Here is a 20,876-nt window from a genome sequence, read left to right as displayed (position 1 = left end):
GAATGCATATATTGTATATATTACTATTATTTTTTGAAATACTTGATAATTTTATTATCAACTCTATCCCCACAGTAGCCAAAATATAAATTTCTCCATCAGGCTATATTAATCCCTAACAAACTGATCTCTGCAAATTACATTCTGTCCCCTACATGCTCTTATTCAAAATTCTATCATAATAATTATAGGTTTGGGAAAGGTTAAAGAGGAGTTAAATCCTAGGCTTTCATTAAGCTTTCTGAAAGCCAAACTATCACTTGCAACTGAACCTGCTACTTCACATATTTTTTAAATTGAAAAAAAAATCAAAACAAAAAAAGCTGCAATATCACCCATGCATGCCTTGAAGTACTTTTTTAAAAATTAATTGGCCATGATTTAATTGTGCAAATCAAGTGACAACCCCTTATCTTGTTAATTTATATCAGTTAAAAGAATGTTTTTTCTCTGACAATCAAGCAAAAAAATTGGCATTGAAAATATTCCTCTTCATTCCACTTTATTTAAGGAAATATTTTCATTTCTGCCAATGTTCTGACTTTGTTCCCTAAATATATCAATCTGCAAAGAACTGAAGTTAGTGATAATCCAATAATACTCATAGAGTAAAATTACTGAACAAGTTTAAATTCCCCAAAAGGGAATTTTATAGACTTTTTATTTAACTCATCATAGGAAAAATGTATAAGGGCTAAAGCATCTCCTTAACAAATCTCATTTTTTAAAAAGGATGTTTTTTTTTAACATTGTTAGGTCTTTAATAATGGTTAAAATCTAAATTCTTTATCTCACTAAAGATTTTTTTTTAAATTGTAATTGAAGATGTGATTTTTTTTTTTTAAGGACTGGAAAATTCTCTGTGTTACAATGGGTAATGCAAATAATTTACACTATTAAAAATCTAGCAGTCATAATAAGAAAAATTCTCTTACCTTTGATCTGATGAAATTGTTTAACCAAGTCTTTTATATCCAATGAAGAATTTGCTAAAGAAAAAAAAAAGATGATTAGTGTCTTACACCACATGCTTTGGGGTTTGCCAAGTAATAACTAAAAGAAGCTTATATTTTAAAAGTGAGAAACAAACCTTCTCTGAACAAAATAAGCTCTTTAAAATAAAGAGCTGCAAATTGTGTGATGTTCCCTGGATTGGTTTTGAGAATGGCTCTGCTAACTCCTTCTAGTAGAGTCTTCAGGCCATAAGGAACCACAAGCCTGGGTTTCGAAGCAATCATTTTGCTCGATGGTGCTGATGCTGACGTTGTTATTTGATTACAATCTCTCAGCTATAATAAAGAGAAATAAAGTGATAAATGTGTTTTCTATTAACAAATAATACTTCCTTATGACCAAATGCTATGAATGAAATTTCTATGAATGAATCAACCTCCTATTATAATTACTACCTTCATTTCAAATTTGTAGACATTCATCTTTGGTTTTATGTGTTGATTGATCTTGCTGATGGTTCAAATAAGGAAAAGGCAGGGTAAGGCTTGAAACAAGTAGTTTTCTACGTGAAAAAAGCAACAGTAAATAATTCTTTTTTTCTTCTAAAAAAATATTCCGGAATATCATCTCTCACCTTTGCCAGTATGAATAAAGTGATTCTCCACCATGGAAAGTAACTTACTCAAGCACAACAAAGGGCTCCAAAAGAATGAAGAGTCACTTCCTCCTTATTTCACAGTAAATATATTGTTATGGTTTAGATTAACCCCATTTTTGTATTATTGGCAGAGCAGGCATATTATTAGCATGTCACTGATACCATACTTTCTTCATTTTCTTCCCCTTTCAAACTCCCTCCCCTCCTAACATTTTTCCCTCTCTCCTTTTCCTCCCATTCTTATTATGGCTATATTAGTGAGCCCCACCCACAACCTTCTCTGTGTTATCTTCCTTGATGAGAAAAGCAGATGTTGCTGACACATTACTATCAGAGCATCTTGAAATAGCAAAAATACTAGCTATTTAAAAACAAATTTCACATTACTCTTAGAAATAGGGTTTTCATACTGGCCTTGGAGGATGGTTAACCCTTAAAAATTTTAAGCTTCTTAAAACTATCGAGTTACTTAACAAAATAACATTTAAAAAGTTCTTTTAAAAAATTCTTGACATACAAAAAAAGCAGCCTCATCCCCCCCTTTTTGGTCAGTGGATGGACAACAAACTGAGGGTTAGGTCTCATATTTTGCTAATTAGTCAGCTTGGAGAAAACGCTGACCTAAGAGCATTGGGGGGGGGGGGGAAGGTGAGAGTGGAGGTTCGGAGAGAAGAGGACTGGCAAATTATTTTTATAGTTTCATGTCATTAAATTAGCACTTTTCTCTGAAAGGAGCAAAAGCAAAAGCCCTATATAATTTACACACAAAACGGGAAAAATAGTAAGGTTTTAGTTCTCACGTAAAAAAAAAAAAAAAAAAAAGCCAAATCTTGCCTTTCTTATATGACTAATTAAAAAAAAAAAAAAAAGAAAAGAAAAAAAAGCAAAAAAACCAAATAAAACTGAAAACATTAAAAAATATCAACAAACTACTATTCAGCCCAGGTCTGTATTTGTTTTTTCCCCCTCACATTTCTAAAAATTTGCCTGGGAGGTATTTTATAGATGAGGCCTTTCTGGGAAAAGAAGCCCCTCAAAAGTCCATTCCTTTTCTGAGTCTTGATTGTTTTAGTCTCATTTTTTTTTAGCCATTTAGTTAGACATTTCTTTGGTTTTTCTTTTTGCAAGTGTTTTTTGTTCGAAGTCGCCGATTATACATTAATCTCTTTTCTACATAAAAGCATTGGACCAATCCAATCCCACCCTCACAGGCGGCAATTTTGCCGGCTTCTTCGTCCTCGCCCCTCCAGGGCCCCCTCCCGGGCCCCCTCCCGAGTCACCCAACCTCTGCGACTCCCACGTGCTACGGGGACACTTGTCACCCATCACACCCAAAGCCTCAATCCCTTCCTCCCGGCCAAAGCACGCCGGTGTCCCCCCAGCCGTCCTGTCCCTTCCAGAGGCTCCTGTGAAGCCCGCATGGCGCATCCCTCCAAGGGACCTCGCATCCCCGAGGGCAGGGAGTGTCCCTCGCCCTCTCTAAGTCTTTCTTTTCTCTCCGGACTCTCGCACACCTTTTCCTTCTCAGCTACGCTCTAAGCGCTTCCTCGTTGCCCCCTTGCCGGCGGCTCCTGTAAGGAGGCGCAACGCAAGCCGGACTTTTTATACCAGCAGGGGCGGGGCCTCCCAGTGAGAGGTCAGTACTGTCACAATGGTCTCGCGGTCCACTGGCTCCGACTACCCCGTCACCAATGAAATGAGGGAGGGGTCGCGGGGGGGCCAGGGCCAATGAAAAAGCTCCAAGCACAAAAGAGGGAACACTCATCAGTTGCCCGGAGTTCACTTTCTTTAGTGTACATTAGGGTACCTGTGTACTTGCCAGGCAGGGAAGGAAAAAGAAAATTCCTAAGGAAAGTAGGAGCCAAGGGAGATGGCAAGACAGCTATGTACTCATTCGTTATTTACCAGGCAATAACGAGATAGGTTTTCATTTTCTAAAAGGAGAAAGGTGAAAAACTTTATTATACTCACTTCAATCTACTCTACTTTGGAGAAAAGGTCCATCCTTCCCCTTGGTAACTCTTAAATAAATCATCTGTGCCAGTGTCTTTTGTGGTATACAAGAAAGTGAGCAAAACAGTTTAAAAAAAACAAAAACAAAAACAAACATCATGGCATTACAGTTAACAAACTACCTTCCACCACAAGTTAATCTTGATAGAAAGTTAAGAGGAAGTATGAAATGATAATATGGGTACATTTCTAAAGGTTCTTGTTATGACTCCTGATGTTTTATAAACTCTGGATCTGAAGCTCACACACACACACACACACACACACACACACACACACACACACACACACAATCTATTCAAATTTGTTCATTTTAAAGATGAGGAAACTGAAGCCCAGTTGGGGAAAAGTAGCATGCCCAAGGTCAATGAAGGAAGTAGTAGGTTTTTTGACTCCAAAAACTACACTCATATGTTCCAAATTTTTAAAAAGTTACATTTTGGAGGATCACTTTTTACCAGCTACTGTTTTTGTCTGCTTAATAAGACAACATACTGCTTTATCCTAATCATCCAACATCCATCTTCATCAGATTTTGCAAAGAAATTTCTAATTATATAATCTCCCCACAGCCACCCCTACCACCAATATCCAACATACCATTGCACTGGTTGACTCTTATGCATAGAATACTCGACTTAATTCCTAGCTTCCTGAATCCCCAAGCTTTTAATGCTGCATAATATATGTGTATATGAAGACATATGCACAAATATGTGTGTGCATAGTATATTTTTCCCCAATAAGCATTTGTTTCTTCTCCTCATCTCATTGGAGTGAAAAAGGAAAAAAAAAAAAACACCTGTAACAAACATATGTAGTCAAGCAAAATAAATTCTCACATTGTTGTTCAGTTCTTCAGCTATGTAACATTCTTCATGATCCCATGGAACACTGAGGTTTCCTTGGCAAAGATACTGGAGCGGATTGTGATTTCCTTCTCTATTGGGTCACTTTTTGTCAGAATTCTCCAAAATGACTTGTTTTAGATAATCCTGCAATCAATTGAACTATGAAAGCCCACAAGGCAGTGATCCAGTGATTCCAAAAATTTGTCTCATTTGGAATGTTTAATCTATTACCTCTCTTGCAAGAGGTAACATTCTTTGTATTTATTTTGTAGATTTATTTAAATAGTATAAATTGTTTCTCCTAAGAGAATGATTTGCCTTATGTATATTTATGCCATATATAACAGACATGCCAAAGTTACTTTTATGCATACTCTATATATCTTGCAAATATTTGTACAATATATAGTGATATACAAGCTATTTATTCACTAGTAGAATATAACATCCTTGAATGTAAGGATTTCTGACTTTTGTGTTTGTATCCCCAAGGTATTCCTCAGTGTATGGCACATCACAAGTCCCTGTGCTTACTAAATACTTATGAGTTGATTCTTAATTGATGTTCTCTTTAGTCACCATCTTTCTTGGTCAAGCAAATCAAAGCAAGCTTACTAAAAAATATCTCTCTCTCTTTTTTTTTTTTTTTTTTTTTTTTTGGCTTTTGACCTCCTTGTTATAGTAATTGAACAAACTGGTAACTTCTGTCTTAACATTATAATCAATCATGTCATTTCTAGGGTTAATTACCCATTTTTTCATTATCACTTTTTAAAAATAGTTCACTGAGTTCTTTCAATTGCATACAAGACTTTACTATTCTTTCTTCTAATTTTGTTTTAATTCTGATCTTTGTATGTAGTATGTGTTTGTATGATCTAAGTATGGGGTATGATAGTACACACAGCTGATTTAGGGAGGAATCCAAAAATAGCTATCCTTTTCCCTGTATGCTTAAAAAAATTCCTTTTTTTTTTAAGTGCTTGTCACTTCCAGAACCTAGAAATTATTTTCTCAAAGGACATATTGATGAGGTAAAGGTAGGAGGTTTCTGTGAAGTTTAAAATTTTTTATCTCTTCATTTTCCCATTGCACAGGCTGGCTGGATAAGGCTGGCCAAGTAATTTACTTTCTCAGGCTCTATGCTCACATATGAAGAAGGTGTTAATTAACACCTACAGGGATAAAGAGAGTTTCCTCATAAGATCTTCAATGAACTATTTTGTCTATTCTCTATTCCTATTCAAAAGTTCAAGAGTACTAAAGTCAAATCATTAACTAGGTCACACAATATTGCTGTGTTTTTGTTTTTGTTTTTTTTTAGCACAGACTTAAAATAAAAAAAAATTATTACAAAGGAAATGTTTAATGAAAGATCTGTTGAAGGAAAAATTTACTACTAACTTAACAGAAGGCTAACTAAATGGAAGACATTGCTTTCATTAATAATATGTATCCAATAATTTTTAATGATCATGGAGTCTGAATGCAGATTGCATACTTTTTAAACTTTTTTCTTTGTTCTGTTTTTTTTTTTTTTTTTTTTTTTGCTGAGGCAATTGGGGTAAAGTGACTTGCCCAGGATCACACAGCTAGGAAGTGTTAAGTGTCTGAGTCCAAATTTGAACTCAGGTCCTCCTAACTTCAGGATTGGTGCTCTACCCACTGCACCAACTAGCTGCCCCTACTGTTTTCTTTTGCAACATGTTTAATATGAAAATGAATGAACCTGAAATAAAATACTATTACTCCAAAACCCAAAAAGTCATAACCCATTAATCATATACCACTTCTTATTTATATGCCCCAATCGATAGGCATCCCCCTGAATTCCAAGTCTTTGTCACCACAAAAATAGCTGATATATTTTCTTTTCCTTTTTCTTTGATTTTTTGAAATACAGACCTAGTAGTAATGTAGCTGGGTCAAAGAGTACTATAGTCCTCTGGGTTTTGTTCCAATTTGTTCTCCAGAATGCTTGGACTAGTTCACAACTCTAGCAGTAAATTAATATCTCAACTTTTCCACATTCTCTCCATCATTTATCATTTTCCTTTTCTGTTGTTAGCTAGTCTAAGTATGAGATGGCATCTCAGGGTTTTTTTTTTTTTATTTGCATTTCTTCAATCAATGGTAATTTAAAGAACATTTTTCATGTGACTATTGATAGCTTTGATTTCTTCTTCTGAAAATTGCCAGTTTATATTCTTAGACCACATATCTGAGGAAAGGTTTATTTTTTATAAATTTGGTTTAGTTTCTATATATTTGAGAAATGAGGCCTTTATCTGAGAAACTTGCTTTAAAATTAGTTTTGTGTTTAATTTCATGTAATCAAAACTACCTATCTTACTTCCCAACTTTCCTGTTGTTTGGCTATAATGTATTGACAGATACATTTTTCCATTCTCCCCTAATTTACTTATGATAACACCTTTATGTTTACATCACTTTTCCATATGGTGTGTCAGTATATATGGTGAGATGTCAGTCTATGTTGCTTCTTTCAAACCCTGTGCAATATTTTAAAACTTCCCCTGAAAGTAGCATTTTTTGCCCACTTGACATGCCCTAGAAACACAATGGCACTGTTAACTAGATCCATCTTAGTATCCCTTATCAAGAAGTTGCCAACTCACAGTAGACGATTAAGTTCAGAGACCATAGAATCATATAATAGAGTTGAAAAAGGCCTTGGGGATCAGAATCCAAATCCCTTATTTTATAGCTGAAGAAACCAAAGGTCAAGAGGTGGAATGTCTTGCCTTCTTCACACCATGAACGGATGAACTTTAATCATTTTATCATTCTTTAGAACATAATCCTGTTCACAAAATCACAGAATTTTTGAGTTGAAGGGACTCAGAAGTACAATTCATATACTCAAGGAATCTCTATTATAATATGCCTATCAGGTAATCAGTCATCTTGTCCGCCACCGTTCCTCAAGCTGTTCTACTTGTAGATAGCTCTAAGTGATACAAAGGGCAGTGAGGTGATTGTGCACAGTGCGGCTCATCTTCCAGAGTTCAAATCTGACCTCAGACATTAGCTGTGTGACTCTGGCAAGATACTTAATCCTATTTTTCTCTCTTTCTTCATCTGGAAAATGAACTGGAGAAGGAAACGGAAAACTATTTCCACATCTTTGCCAAGGAAACCTCAAATGAGGTCACAAAGAGTTGGACACAACTGAAGTGATGAACAACTGATATGGTGGCTATCTTGACATTTGTGGCAGCTTCTACCACTGCTTCTGTTTTTGTTTCCTATGGCCTAGCAGAACAAGCATCACCTCTCCTTCTGTAGGATGGATGATCAAATCCTTGAAGATAGAAATGATCCCCTGGTGCCTTCTATCCTCTAGGTCGAGATACCTAGTTTCTTCAGCTGATACACATACTCACCCACATAGTTTATCACAATACAAGTAATTCCAAACTAATGGCCTCTTAGATACAAAGAAAACCATTTTATATTATTTACTTCCAAATTGCCTTAGGAAGCAATCTAGAAAGGCTTTGGTTTTTACAGAAAAATTTGAAAAAAAACCCCACCAGTTTGTGTTTTCTTTTCTTTTTACTTGGCAGAAATATAAAAGTGCAATTTCTATAAATTATTTACTTTTACAATACACCACAATAAATATTCTAATTTTTAGTGACATCTAAAAATTCATTTTTTTAATACTTAGGAGACATAGCCATAGTGAGCTAAAAATAAAGATGCCTGATTTTTTTTTATTAAAGATAAAATCTTAATAATATTGGTTAGCAAGATGCATATTCTATTATTGCTATTAGATCATGCCTCCGAGTTTTCCAAATTATAAAAACATATGCAGATGACATTATATACATTTGATATTGTTCTCATCACAGGCATAATCTAATATGAAAGGATATATGACATTTATAAATTGGAGATGCTCCAAAGAATCTCCCAAAGTAGGAAGGTGGCAGAAACAGAAAAAAACCAAAAAATCCAAAATACTACACATATACAATCTGTTCCACTTAGATGATTATTTTGTGAATTAGTAAGGGTAAGAGGAAGTAAATTTATATAGAAATGAATTACAGTGCAAATCACAATCATAGTCAATACACTGGGTAAATCATAGCACACTAGCTAGAAAGTCCTTTTTCTAAATCATATCAATTCAAAGCGCTTATTCAACTTCTTGAAGAAAATACAGCTTTCAGTTATCAGTTATTCTACTTATACTGTGCTCTAGTGATTAGTCCCTTTCACATCTCTCCCATAAATGTTAACACAAAGGTGTTATAGGAATAAATTGGGATGACTGGGGAAAATGATTCAATTTTAAACCTAGACTGAAATATTAAAGGAATTCTGAATTAGGAGTATAAACAATTTGTCAGAGTGAATTTTACTTGATTTTAAAAGAAACAAAATGAAAATGAACAAGTAAAAAGAAATCCATCTAAGTTTAACACTACTTCTAAATTACAGGGCTTTAGAATAATTTTTACATATTAAATAATGGGTTTCCCAATATTTTTGCCTCACTTGATAATTTAAGTATAACTCAACATTATAGCAAGAATTGCACTCAAAAATGATCCTTAAACACATTACAGAGATGTTTAATGCCTGTTAAAGGTAATAGCTACACATACTAATGGTTAGAAGAGAATAAAAGTTGCATTAAGATACATTCTGAAGGTTAATATTTTTCTCCTCAATCCAGAAAAATCAGGGAGTTTGAATGCAACCCAAAATTAAAAAAAAAAGTTACTCAGTCATCTTGATGGAAATACCCTAAGTTTTCTATCAGAAAACATTTATTTGCTTGTGAATCACTTAACAAATGGGAGAACCCAGTATTTTTCCCCTGGTGTTTAAATCAATGCAGGAGGGATTTTCTGAATCAACTAAGTCTGGAAAACACTTTGGTAACTTAGTCCAAGAAAGTGGCTAGTAACAAATGAGGAAACATTTGAAGATTGCCTACCCAGAATTAGGATTACAATATTTAATAATCTAAAGATGGGGTGACGGGAAGAAATAGTTGATTCCTAGTAACATCTAGAAAAACATTATTTAACTGAACATTGCAAATTAAGCTCTCGTCTTCCTAGATTCATATTAAGTTAAAAAAACTATTTGGGATTTTTCCTGGTTTTTTTTTTTCCCTTTTGATCTGATACTTTTTGCACAGCATGACAAATATGGAAATATATTTATAAAAACTGCACATGTTTAACCTATAATAAATTGCTTGCTGTCTAGGGGAAGGAGAAAAATTTGACACAAGGTTTTGCACAGATGCATGTTGAAAACTATCTTTGCTTGTATTTGGAGAAATAAAAAGCTATTATAAAAAAGAATAACTTATTAATTTGTTTGCTAAAACAAATTGTCCTGTCTTAACAATTAATTTTTGTTTTCCTTATTTTTTGGTTGTCTTGAGAAAAAGAATTATAGTCTTTGCTATTTTGAAAAATACTGAAATAATCTGGAGAGATAATTATTTTGGATTTGTATCATCTGAACTAAAAGACTTTGTGGCTTTTTTCTAAGGAAAAACATGGAGGTCCAAGTTATAATTTTTTCCAACAAAAGAGTATGGGTTTGGTATGGTAATCATACTAGGAGACCTTGCTCCATCATTAACTCAATGTATAATCTGGACCAAGTCAAAAGTCTCCCTGTCCCTGCGTCTTGTCATCTATAATACTGGGATAATATTGTTTTATATATTTCACAGGAACATTGTACAGATTAAGTAAAAAGATTGAAAAGTGTTTTTATTGTTTCAAAGCGCAATACAAATGTAGGTGGTGATATGATTATTAATTTTACTTTTTAATAATACAATTGTTAATGTGGTCAAGTCAAATGTGTGCTTATAATTATTTTTCCTAAATAATTATTTATGTTTAGCTTGAGAAACAAAAATAAAAATAAAAAAATCTAAATTGTTTGAACAAGGTCACTTAACCCTCTCACCAACTGACTTTCTTTCTATTTTTTAAAAAGTTATTTGTTTAGAAGAGGAGATTTTTAATGTGTCAGCCCAACTCCAAAAATGTATCTCTGGCACAGGTGGTTTTCAGAAGAAGCTGAAGCTGATCTTCCCAATAGCTCAATCTTCTGCATGTGTTTTACAGTGCAGAAAACTGTGGGACAAATCAAGACTTCTGATCTGTCACTGAGGTACCACTTCCCTCAAAGAGGCTAAGGCGGCATGGATGCGGACGTGTAATCTGTTTTCAAAGTCGTAGCCAGTGAAATCCTCCTGTAAGAATGAAGATGATTAACTGAATGTTAGTTAAAATATCATACAGCATTACAGTCTGTCACAATGATTTTTGTAGTCTCTTATTTATTATTATTACTTACTATTAATGAAGATATTACTTATCACCTAAAAGACTCAAATTAAGCATACCCTTTATAAACTTCATATACAATTACTAATAATGTTCATTTATTAAGAAAAGTTCCCATATTGGGCCCAGAATTAGTTTTAAGTGATGCTCCACATAAAAAAAAATTATCAAATCTTACAAATATACAAGAATAATGTACTTATAAAGTCAAATGATACTTTTCTATCTTAAAAATACATTTATAGATTTAAACATTAAGACTATAACATTTTTACAAAAAATACAATTTGTCTATTTTAAAAATTTATTAGTAGAGGGGCAGCTAAATGGTGCAATGGATAGAGCACCTGTTTTGAAGGCAGGAGGACTTGAGTTCCGGCCTCTGACATTTACTAGCTGTGTGACCCTGAACAAGACTCTTAACCTGAACTGCCTACCAAATAAAAAAAGAACATATATACTAGAAAACAAAGGAATATATATTAGTAGAACCAGGAAGATCTTGAATGATAAGTGATCACTGTATTAGTCTCTTATTTCTAGTCTCTTTATATAGTACTTTCTGAAAAATTTTAACATTCAATTTTGAACTGAAAAATACAATTTTATCTTTCAAGAAGGAAAAAAAAATAAGAGTAGGTAAACTGGTTGGGTTAGTGTCTTTACCTTTGCTTGTAAAAGCAGAGTTCTACCTCTCGCCACAGTCTATAAAAAAGAAAAAAGCTATTAATAATCCTTCATATTGAAAAACAAAACATTTTAGTTAGAGCTTAAAAGTATTTGTTGAACTGTTAAAACTAATATATTGAATTAAGAATGAAATCTAAATTGTTGAGTAAGTATAAAGGCTTTTCAAATCTCCTCTACATACTATCACCATAATTATTTAATCCTCAGGTAGTTTTACTGTTTGTTTTTAACTCAGAAGCTCTACATAAAGATCACTATTAGCCTAGATTCATATTAAAAACAGGCTGGATCAATTGCTTATACAAATTAACTGAAACTTTTCTTTTATAATATAACATAAGAATTAGTTGATAAATAATTTTCATACTTCCCAGGATTAGTGCTTAAAAAGATATAGTTGAATTAAAAAAACAACAACAACCCTGAACTCTACGATTAATGGCTTAGAGCACTTATGACTACTAAAGCATTCTAAGCATTATTAATAATACTCAACAATAAATTCAGGAATTGCTTTCTTTTAATGAGAGATTAGAGGAAATGAAAAATCCTTATTATTAAATAAGCTAGGATTGGTCATTGAAATCAGCATTAGGAGTGATAAAGACTGTAAATAATATGAAAAGAATCAACATTTCATTCTACTTTACCTTCCCAATTTATAAATATTTTAATCTAAACTTTAAATTTAAAATATTTCTTCAAATGAAAGACAAATATATTTCAGTAAGATAACTGTTAGGATTATAATTCAAGTTAGGAAAAGCAAGTGCCAAAATTTTGCTTACTTTATAGAATTTATAGAATCTATATATTAAAGAAACAATGAATTTACTGAATGTAAAAATTCAAAGGATTCATTAAATTATTTAAAATATATTTAATTTTTAAAAGGAAGTACCAAGAGTATATCCCAGTTATGTATAGCTCAAGATAGAGATAATTAGGATACTACAAATTAGATTTTCAAGATCTAATATACCTCCCCATCCTATACTGAATTATAATTCACAGATGATACTACCAATTGGACTACCATTATTTAAAGAATATTATTTATCATTTTAATTCCATAGATGATGCAAACCTAATTTTAAATGAGCAAATAAAAAAGGGCTTATTTCTTATTTCTAAACAGATTTCTGGGAATTTAGTGAAAGAAAAACCACTAGCCAATATTGAAAATTAAAATTTAATGGAACAATTAAAAGATCCTTTAATATAAATTTTACTTTAAAGTAAAGTATAAGAACTTAAATACAGGAAAATAAATGAAATAGATACTCCTTATAGCTTAAAAAAGTTAATTTATTTAAAATAGATTGCTTAAGTTTTGTACCTTTGCATATTTTCATTTGTTAATAAAATATACAAAGTACATTATATTTATATATTAATATACATATGTCTACACATACAGTGTATTTGTATACTAATTAATACAAAGTATATTAATATAATAATACAAAGTATATCATCTTACCTCTGGATTATCCAATAAGAGACAGCCAAGTTCATAACAAGCATATGGTTGAACATATAAATTATTCTGACGGCACAACTCATCTTTGACAGCTCTCTGAAAGAACTGTAAATAAAATAAAGTTATTTAGGTTAATGATTTCTTACATCTACAGCTAAACAAAAATTTCCTTTGGATCTGATTTTCTTTACTCTATGGTTTTCTGAAACCTATATCTTAGAAAAACTAAAATCAAGTTTGAAAAATACTTTCACAGCTCTATTTAAAAACCACATGATGTATTTATAGAAGCTATTCATCAACCTCCTTTATCAATAACTATCATTTCCTACAGTGACTGTAATAATCTCGGCAGAGAGAGAAGCAGAATAGCAGAATGGAAAGTAAAAACATATTTTGACTTCTGCTTATTTAGGTATTACCTTAATGATAGGATGTTACTCACATCATCAAAATTTTCTCCTGCCTTGTAAGTTTCACTTTCAATCTCTCAATTTGGACTACCATTTTTGGTTACATACCATGGCAAAACTAAATCTATACATAACGTATAGCAGCATTTTAAAAACGTCCTTAATTCCACCATATAATTCTGAACAAGTAACACTATAAACACGTTTTCCCCTATGTAAAATGGAAATCCTATTTGATCTAACAACCTCAGTGTCAGTTTCAGGAACTAACAAGATTAAACAGATGAAAGTACTTTTGCAATTGTAAAACACTATACAGACTTTAAAAGTATTAATTAATCAGCAAAAATACATCTTCTCTCCTGCCCAGCCTGACTCCTTCTCAAATGAAAGTGAAATAAAAACAAATCCCTTATTACAAACACTTATAGTCAAGCAACAAATTTCCATGTTGGCCATATTCAAAAACACGCCTCATTCTCAAATCTGCCTTGCAGTCCCTCCTTCTTTATCAAGAAGAGGGTGGTTTGTTTCATCATGAGTTCTCTGGAATCATAATTAGTCATTATTTTGCTCAGAACTCCTAATTTCAAAATTGTTTGTCTTTACCATGTTGTTGTCTTTTGTATAAATTGTTCTGGTTCTGTTCACTTTATTCTGCATAATATCATAAAAGTCTTGCAAGGTTTCTCAGAAACCATTCACCTTATTTTTTATAATGCAATAGTATTCTGTTACATGTAGTCCATAATTTGTTCAGTCAGCCATTCCCTGATTTACAGGCATTCTCATTTTCTGCTACCTCAAAAATTATATAAATATTTTTGTATATTCTTAGAATTTATTTTGCTTTGGATTAATCTCCCTCTTCTCCCTTTTATTCTAATTTTCTTGTTGAGTGAAATATATTTCTGTAATCAGCTGTGTGTATTTTTTCATCCTTTAACCAGTTCAGATTTATAGTGAGTTGAATTGTCAGCTGCCCCTTGTTTGTACAGATGTCTACTTGTACAATCTGATAATTTGAAATAACTTCCCCTAACCTTACTTCCCCCTCCTCAGTCACTTCAGCATATTCCTCTTTACCCTTTCTTTTCTTCTCTTAACATCATTAAAACATAACAGAACCACTCCCAGACTCTCACCATGGACCTCTCATGATGTTCAGAGGGTACACATATATCATCTCTCCATATTAGAATGTAATCAGTTTAAGCTTATTTAATGCTGTAATCATTCTTCATTCATATTTATCGTTTTATGTTTTTTAATGCTTGTAAACAAACTTCAGTTTCTACATAGCTCTGCTCTTTTCATTAAGAATGCTGAAAGTCCTCTATTTCATGAAAAGTTGGCTTTTGTCCTATAGGAATAAACTTGATATTGTTGGCTAAGCTATTCTTGGCTGTATATCCATATTCGAAGGCATTCTTACTTCTCTGTCCCTTGAAAGCGGTGGCTGCTAAATCATATATGATCCTGACTGTTCCTCCTTAGTATTTGAATTTTGTTCTTTCTGGCTATTGTAGTATTTTATTCCACTGACTAGAAGCTGTGGATTTTGGCCATAACAATCCTAGGAGTTTTCTTTCTGGGGTTTCTTTCAGGAGGTGACAAGTAAATTCTTTCTATTTCCATTTTGCCTTTTTAGTTCTGAGAAATCTGATAAACTGTCTTTTAAAGTTCTCAAAATAAATTGTCTAGGAAGTATTTCTTATTGCCTCTTGAAATCAATGGTTTCTGCTTGGGTGCATTCTAATTTTCAGAGAGTTTGTTGCTTGGGAAATTTTTAAAAATTATTATAGCTTTTTATTTACAAGACATATGCATGGATAATTTTTCAACAATGACCTTTGCAAAATCTTCTGTTCCAACTTTTCCCCTCCTTCCTCCCCCCATCCCAGACAGCAGGTAGACCAATACATGTTAAATATGTTAAAGTATATGTTAAATATATGCATACATATTTATACAGTTACCTTGTTGCAAAAGAAAAAATCAGATTAGAAATAAGGTAAAAATAACCCGAGAAAGAAAACAAAAACGCAAGTGGACAACAACAGAAGGAGTGGAAATGCTTTGTTGTGGTCCATATTCATTGCTTGGGAAATGTTTTGTTCCTTCTGTGCCAAGCTATTATTTCCTTTTCTAATTGTTTCTTATATAGCTGTCATTTTTCAATTTTTTCATTTGGTGTCCTTATTTCATTGACAAAAAAAAAAAAAAAAAACAAAAACATTGCTTATCTTTAAAAAAAAAAGCTCTTACTTGAGTTCTTCTATGAATTCTATCTGAATGTGACCAAGCTACGTGGTTTGTTTGTTTTTTTGAGACTTTAAAAATGTTTTTAAGTCATTCTCTTCTGCGTTTGTCTCAAGTTTCAACTCACTATAATCTGAACTGATTAAAGGATGAAAAAAATAGTTTTTAATAGTAGGATTTTTTTTTGTTTGTTAATTATTCCAACCCAATCTTTAAATATGATGTTAAGACTAGGATTTGTGCACTTTACGAGGGAAGGATATCCTGTTGCTGCTTTCTTGGTGTATTGAGTATTGTGTTGTTCTAGAATCTTAGGGATAGCACAGCACAGGCAGGGGATCTTGAAGATTTCTGGGCTTGCAAAGTAGACCAATTCAAAGTAAAATGTGATTGCTGTTACATTGTCTGAGCCGTATAAGTTCCTGATCTGACTCTGAGCAAGAGTAGAGGCTGCTGGACTCAACTCCTCTCAGCCTAGTGAAAAACTGCTAGTCCAGGACAATGGAACTGCAGCATCTGTCTACTCCAAAGGACAGGCCCAGCTCCTTTCTACTTAGCGTCTATAACTGAGAATTAGTAGACAACAATGTTGTCAGTTTACCCCCAGGTCTATCTGAGAACTTTCAATATGAGTGTTTCTCATATTATTTTAAATAAAATTTAATTATAGCATATGAAGGACATTTTTTACTGTCAGTTATAAATAAGTCAGGAAGACTAGAGATTACATTCTTACATACACACACACACATCTATATGCTGGTAGTAAAGTTTTTTAAAATGCTTCATTTTCTGCTCCTTCCAAGTATACATTCAAATGATTTTCAAAACTTATTTTCTTTGGCTATGTTTAGAAACATTAGCAAATTACCTGAATAGCATCTTCTGAATTTCCCAAACATTTATGTATGGCACCAAGAAGCAAATTTTTTAATCCAACAGCAGAAGAATCATCAACCTCATGGCAAGCTTGGAGAGATGAGAGGGAGATTATAGGAGGAAGGATAATTAAGAACTCAATTATGATCAATACTACTAAACAAACATTTCATCTTTTTAGCTAATCTGCCAAGTTTATGTCTCTGAAACTCAAACTTTGTCCCCTGATGATACATATAGCTATCTTAAGAGCTAAATAAAGATGAAATTGCTGAACTTAATCTGATGTACATATAATTTTAACTCATTCATTCAATAATTACTTATAAGTGCTCACTATGTACAAGATATGATTCCTATCTTCAAGGAATTATAATCCCTAAAAGGGTTAACACAAGTGCACAATTAAAAATATAATATGTAGTAAATACCACAAGAAATGCATTAACTTTTACAGGTGTTCAGAGGATAGTGATAACACTTTCTAGCTTGGACAGAAAGGAAGATCAAGGAAAGTTTCATGACAGATGTGACATTTGGACTGAACCCTGAAGGATTATAGATTTGTAGAATCTTAGAGGCCACTGACTGCCTGCTTCTCATTTTACAATCCAAGAAAACAAGACTGCAAGAAGTGCATCAATCTTTCCCATTTTACAGCTGGAGAAACTTGAGACTCAGAGAGGTTAAGTGACTTGCTCAAGACCATAAAAGAAGTGGCAGAAACTACATTAAGATTCAGGTCTACTATATATACAAAAAATATTCACAGAAGCTCTCTTTTCAGAGAAAAACAATTGGAAGTTGAGAGGATACCCATAAATTGGGGAATGGCTCAATAGACTATGGTGTATGTTATGATGGAATACTATTATTGTATGGGAAATGATGAGCAAGATACTCTCAGGAAGAAAAAAAAATTGGAAAGTCCTGTATGAACTCAAGCAAAGTGAAATGTACTGCATACAAAGTAATACTGAAATGAATTAGAGATTGGGGAAGGCTTTTTGTGGTTTCGGGTAGAGACTGAAATTTTTCCAGTGATACAAAGGGGGGAAAAAAAAAAAGAGTATGGCAGAGGGAACAGGAAAGAAAAGAAGAGGAGATAATAGATGTTGGGAGATTGAGGGTTACAAAGAGGAAAGGATCAAAACAGGATCAGCTCCTTAATTCTGATGAAATTTCAATGTGACAAGTGATGAAGAATCACTGGAAGCTTCTGAAGAACATATGAGTGATAAAAAACAGGTTTTTATATTTTGAGCTGAAGGAGAGAAGAAAATGCAAGTAGGTAGTCACACTTTAACAATATAGAGAAGATAGGATTCCCAGAATTGTCACAATTGAAGATACTCAAGAAATATAGTCCATTTGAAAACAGAGGCAATTCCATTTTAAAAAGTTTATTTTTAAAAGAAAAGAATTGCTGCTGATTTAGTAATTCAATTACACTATATTTCTGAAGAAATTTCAAAAAATTCTATCCCTTAAGATAGTTGATCTATTATGTTATTCTAGTGAACTTTAATAAATTAAATTCCCAAACCTCTCTGGGTAGTTCATAAAGGTTTTGCAAATCTGATTTTCAGCAAATTCATTAAGCGTATTTTCTTGTGCTTTAAATTTGACATCATCAGTGATGTCAGAAAATGATTACCAGGAATAAAGTCAATTTATCCTTTAGCTTTCTTTTCTCTAGACTAAGCAAAGCTAATACTTTATTATTTTCTAATAATAATATTTCAATTATTTTGTTTATCTTCTTGGTACTTATCCAGCTTTCCCCAAAACTTCTTAAAATATTGAACTCAAAACTAGAATTTAAATTGTGTATGGTTTGTTCAGTTCTGGGTATCAGTTCTAGATATTATATTATTACATTATCAGTAAGTCTGATAGCTATTAAGACTTCACTAAGAATACTAGATCTGATATAGTAAAGAGAATGCTAGGTTTCAAATAAGATGCTCACCACATATATGAACTTACTTTAAGTCTCATTTTCACCTAGGCAAAAGGTAGCATAGTAGATAGCATGCTGTGTCTGGAATCAGAAAGACCTAAATTCAAAACCCTGTCTGTGATACTTTCTAACTGTGTGATCCTAAACAACTGGCAACTTCTTTCAACCTCAGTTTTTCCAACTATAAAATGGGGATAAAAGCTACTTTGCAAGATTGTTGTGAGGATCAAATGAGATAATATTTGTTAAGTGCTTAACACATAGTAAATGCTTAATAAATGATTGTTTTCTTCCTTTCAAATGAGTATAATACAGTCCTACTTTTGTTAACCACACAGAGTTTATGCATAAAAGTGCTTTAAAAACCTTAAAATGTTATTTAAACATCAATTATTATTATAACTACTAGTTAAGTATGTTCATTCTGTTCATTTATTATTAATTTTCCCTTTGGTGGATTTATGTGGGACTTTCCGCTAATAAAACTAAATTTAAAGACAATCACCAACATATCCTTATAATTGGATATTTTTAAGGATTCTTGGTTTTCTTTATTTTATAAGCTATGATTATAATAAAGTGTCTCATTTTTAAACAAACAAATATACTATAAATTGCACTTGGGTAGCTATAAATTCAATGATACTGTCTGTACTAGAAACAATTTTTGAAACTCCATTTTTGGAAATGGAATAAGTATGTATATAGCAGCAACTATGTACCAAGTATCATGCTAAGAACTTTAAACAGATATTATCTCATTTAGTCTTTACAACAACCTTGCAAAATAGGTATTATTATTATTACTACTATTATTATTATTATTTTCTTTTTACTATTAAGTAAACTGAAGGAAAGAGAGGTTAAGTAAGGTTAAGTAGCTAGGAAGTATGTGAAGCTGGGTTTTAACTCCCAGCCCCAGTACCCCATCATAAGAAAATCAATCTCTACCCCATCATAAGAAAATCAATTTCATTACTTTATTCATCTAGATTGAGTACCCATGTCATTTATCAAATTTAGTTCTTTTAGCTGTTTCAGAAAATCAAACATACTATCAAAAAACCCCAAAGATTTGCCATGACTACTCTAAAGAATAAGCTACAGGGTCCAAAGGCTATTTCAAAAGAGGTGCTCACAAAATGTCCAGTGGCCGCATAACTGGACCAACATTTTAAGGTTGTTTGAAGATCAACTATCATTTCGATGCAGAAATTCTACTACATTCCTTTTTTTTTTTTTAAATCCATCTCATTTTGCAGTAAAACTTATGGAGTTCTAATTTATGTTCATTACCACCCACAAGAAAGATAATTCAAAGTAATTTTTTATTTACAAATAAAAACAAAACATCACTAGATTTTAAGTCTGTTCCTTTTTAATTCATGCAAAGTATTTTACATATTGAGATATCCAATGATTGATTACAATAACACATCAGTGACCTGTTTCTTTAATAGATGGATAGAAAAATATGGATGTATAAGAAAATCTCATGTAGTTGACTACAAATACATCTATAGTAAGCAATATTATTGTGCTACCATGTATTTCTGCTAAGACATATACATCTTATTACTATATCTTAATTTCTTCTAATGCTTTCTATTAAAATGTTCTTAGAATTCCTATCTTTTATGTAAGAAAAACATCTTTGCCCTGTTTGAATCAGATACAATTAATAATTGAAAAAAAACCATCATTATTGGAAAAGCAAGAAATAAATCTTTTACCTTGGCTCATTCTCTGCAGGTTGGGAAAGGAACAGTTTGGAAGGGCTTTCCACAAATATAGCACTTCAATGGATGCTAGCACACAAAGTTCTTTGGTTGGTATTTGTTTACGAAATCTCTCTGCCTGTAAATTAACATAATAAATCATAATAGCCAATATTTATACTAGCTAATATTTATACAGCACTTTAAAGTTTGCAAGTGCTTTCCACATGTGATCTGGTTTTAACAGCACAACAGCCTTAAGAGGTAGGTGTTATTATGAACATGCATTTTATTGATGAAGGTATTGAGGCAGACTGAGGCTAACTGATCAGATCTTAAATTAGAAGTTAGGGGATGCCTAGGGAGAAAGATTCTCTTTTTCCATGCCTTGTATCTCTCTCCTTCGGTATCTGGAACACATCCTTACCGCTCTCAACTTGCCAGCCTTCCATATATTCACCAACAATTTGGTTTTTTTGTTTTCTCATAGTGGTCACATGTGCTCCATTAAACATTGGGAGCATCTCTGATTACTTGAGGTGAAGCTCTGCATATCTTACGTTCTATTACTATTCAAGTAGCTTCATCTTCACCAACAAGAGATACATCCACTCACTACTAGGAATAGTATGA

The 20,876-nt window shown here is 32.6% G+C and overlaps 2 protein-coding genes across 7 annotated transcripts in view; both read right to left on the bottom strand.

Annotated features, from left to right (window-relative positions):
* Window positions 1-3,300, bottom strand: part of CABYR (calcium binding tyrosine phosphorylation regulated) — a 32,244-nt gene extending 28,944 nt beyond the window's left edge. For 2 of the 4 annotated variants that reach the window (XM_074276829.1, XM_074276844.1), the window contains exons 1-4: window positions 3,127-3,224; window positions 1,410-1,516; window positions 1,091-1,289; window positions 936-989 (exon numbers count right to left, since the gene is read on the bottom strand). In XM_074276829.1, the coding sequence (XP_074132930.1) occupies window positions 936-989; window positions 1,091-1,289; window positions 1,410-1,436 (280 nt within the window). In that variant the 5' untranslated portion in view covers window positions 1,437-1,516; window positions 3,127-3,224. Of the gene's footprint in view, window positions 1-935; window positions 990-1,090; window positions 1,290-1,409; window positions 1,517-3,126 lie in introns of all 4 variants that reach the window. The other 2 variants (XM_074276853.1, XM_074276837.1) reach the window with 2 other exon arrangements.
* A 6,929-nt stretch (window positions 3,301-10,229) lies between these two features.
* TTC39C (tetratricopeptide repeat domain 39C) overlaps window positions 10,230-20,876 on the bottom strand; it is a 127,301-nt gene continuing 116,654 nt past the window's right edge. For all 3 annotated transcript variants that reach the window (XM_074276878.1, XM_074276885.1, XM_074276892.1), the window contains 5 exons: window positions 20,259-20,382; window positions 16,555-16,652; window positions 13,009-13,113; window positions 11,502-11,540; window positions 10,230-10,741 (listed from right to left, as the gene is read on the bottom strand). In XM_074276878.1, the coding sequence (XP_074132979.1) occupies window positions 10,652-10,741; window positions 11,502-11,540; window positions 13,009-13,113; window positions 16,555-16,652; window positions 20,259-20,382 (456 nt within the window). In that variant the 3' untranslated portion in view covers window positions 10,230-10,651. The remainder of the gene's footprint in view (window positions 10,742-11,501; window positions 11,541-13,008; window positions 13,114-16,554; window positions 16,653-20,258; window positions 20,383-20,876) is intronic.

This window comes from Sminthopsis crassicaudata, chromosome 1 (genome assembly GCF_048593235.1).
Source record: "Sminthopsis crassicaudata isolate SCR6 chromosome 1, ASM4859323v1, whole genome shotgun sequence".
Lineage (NCBI taxonomy): Eukaryota > Metazoa > Chordata > Mammalia > Dasyuromorphia > Dasyuridae > Sminthopsis > Sminthopsis crassicaudata.
Note: the sequence above shows the minus strand (reverse complement) of the source record. Positions and strands in the feature narration are given on the sequence as shown.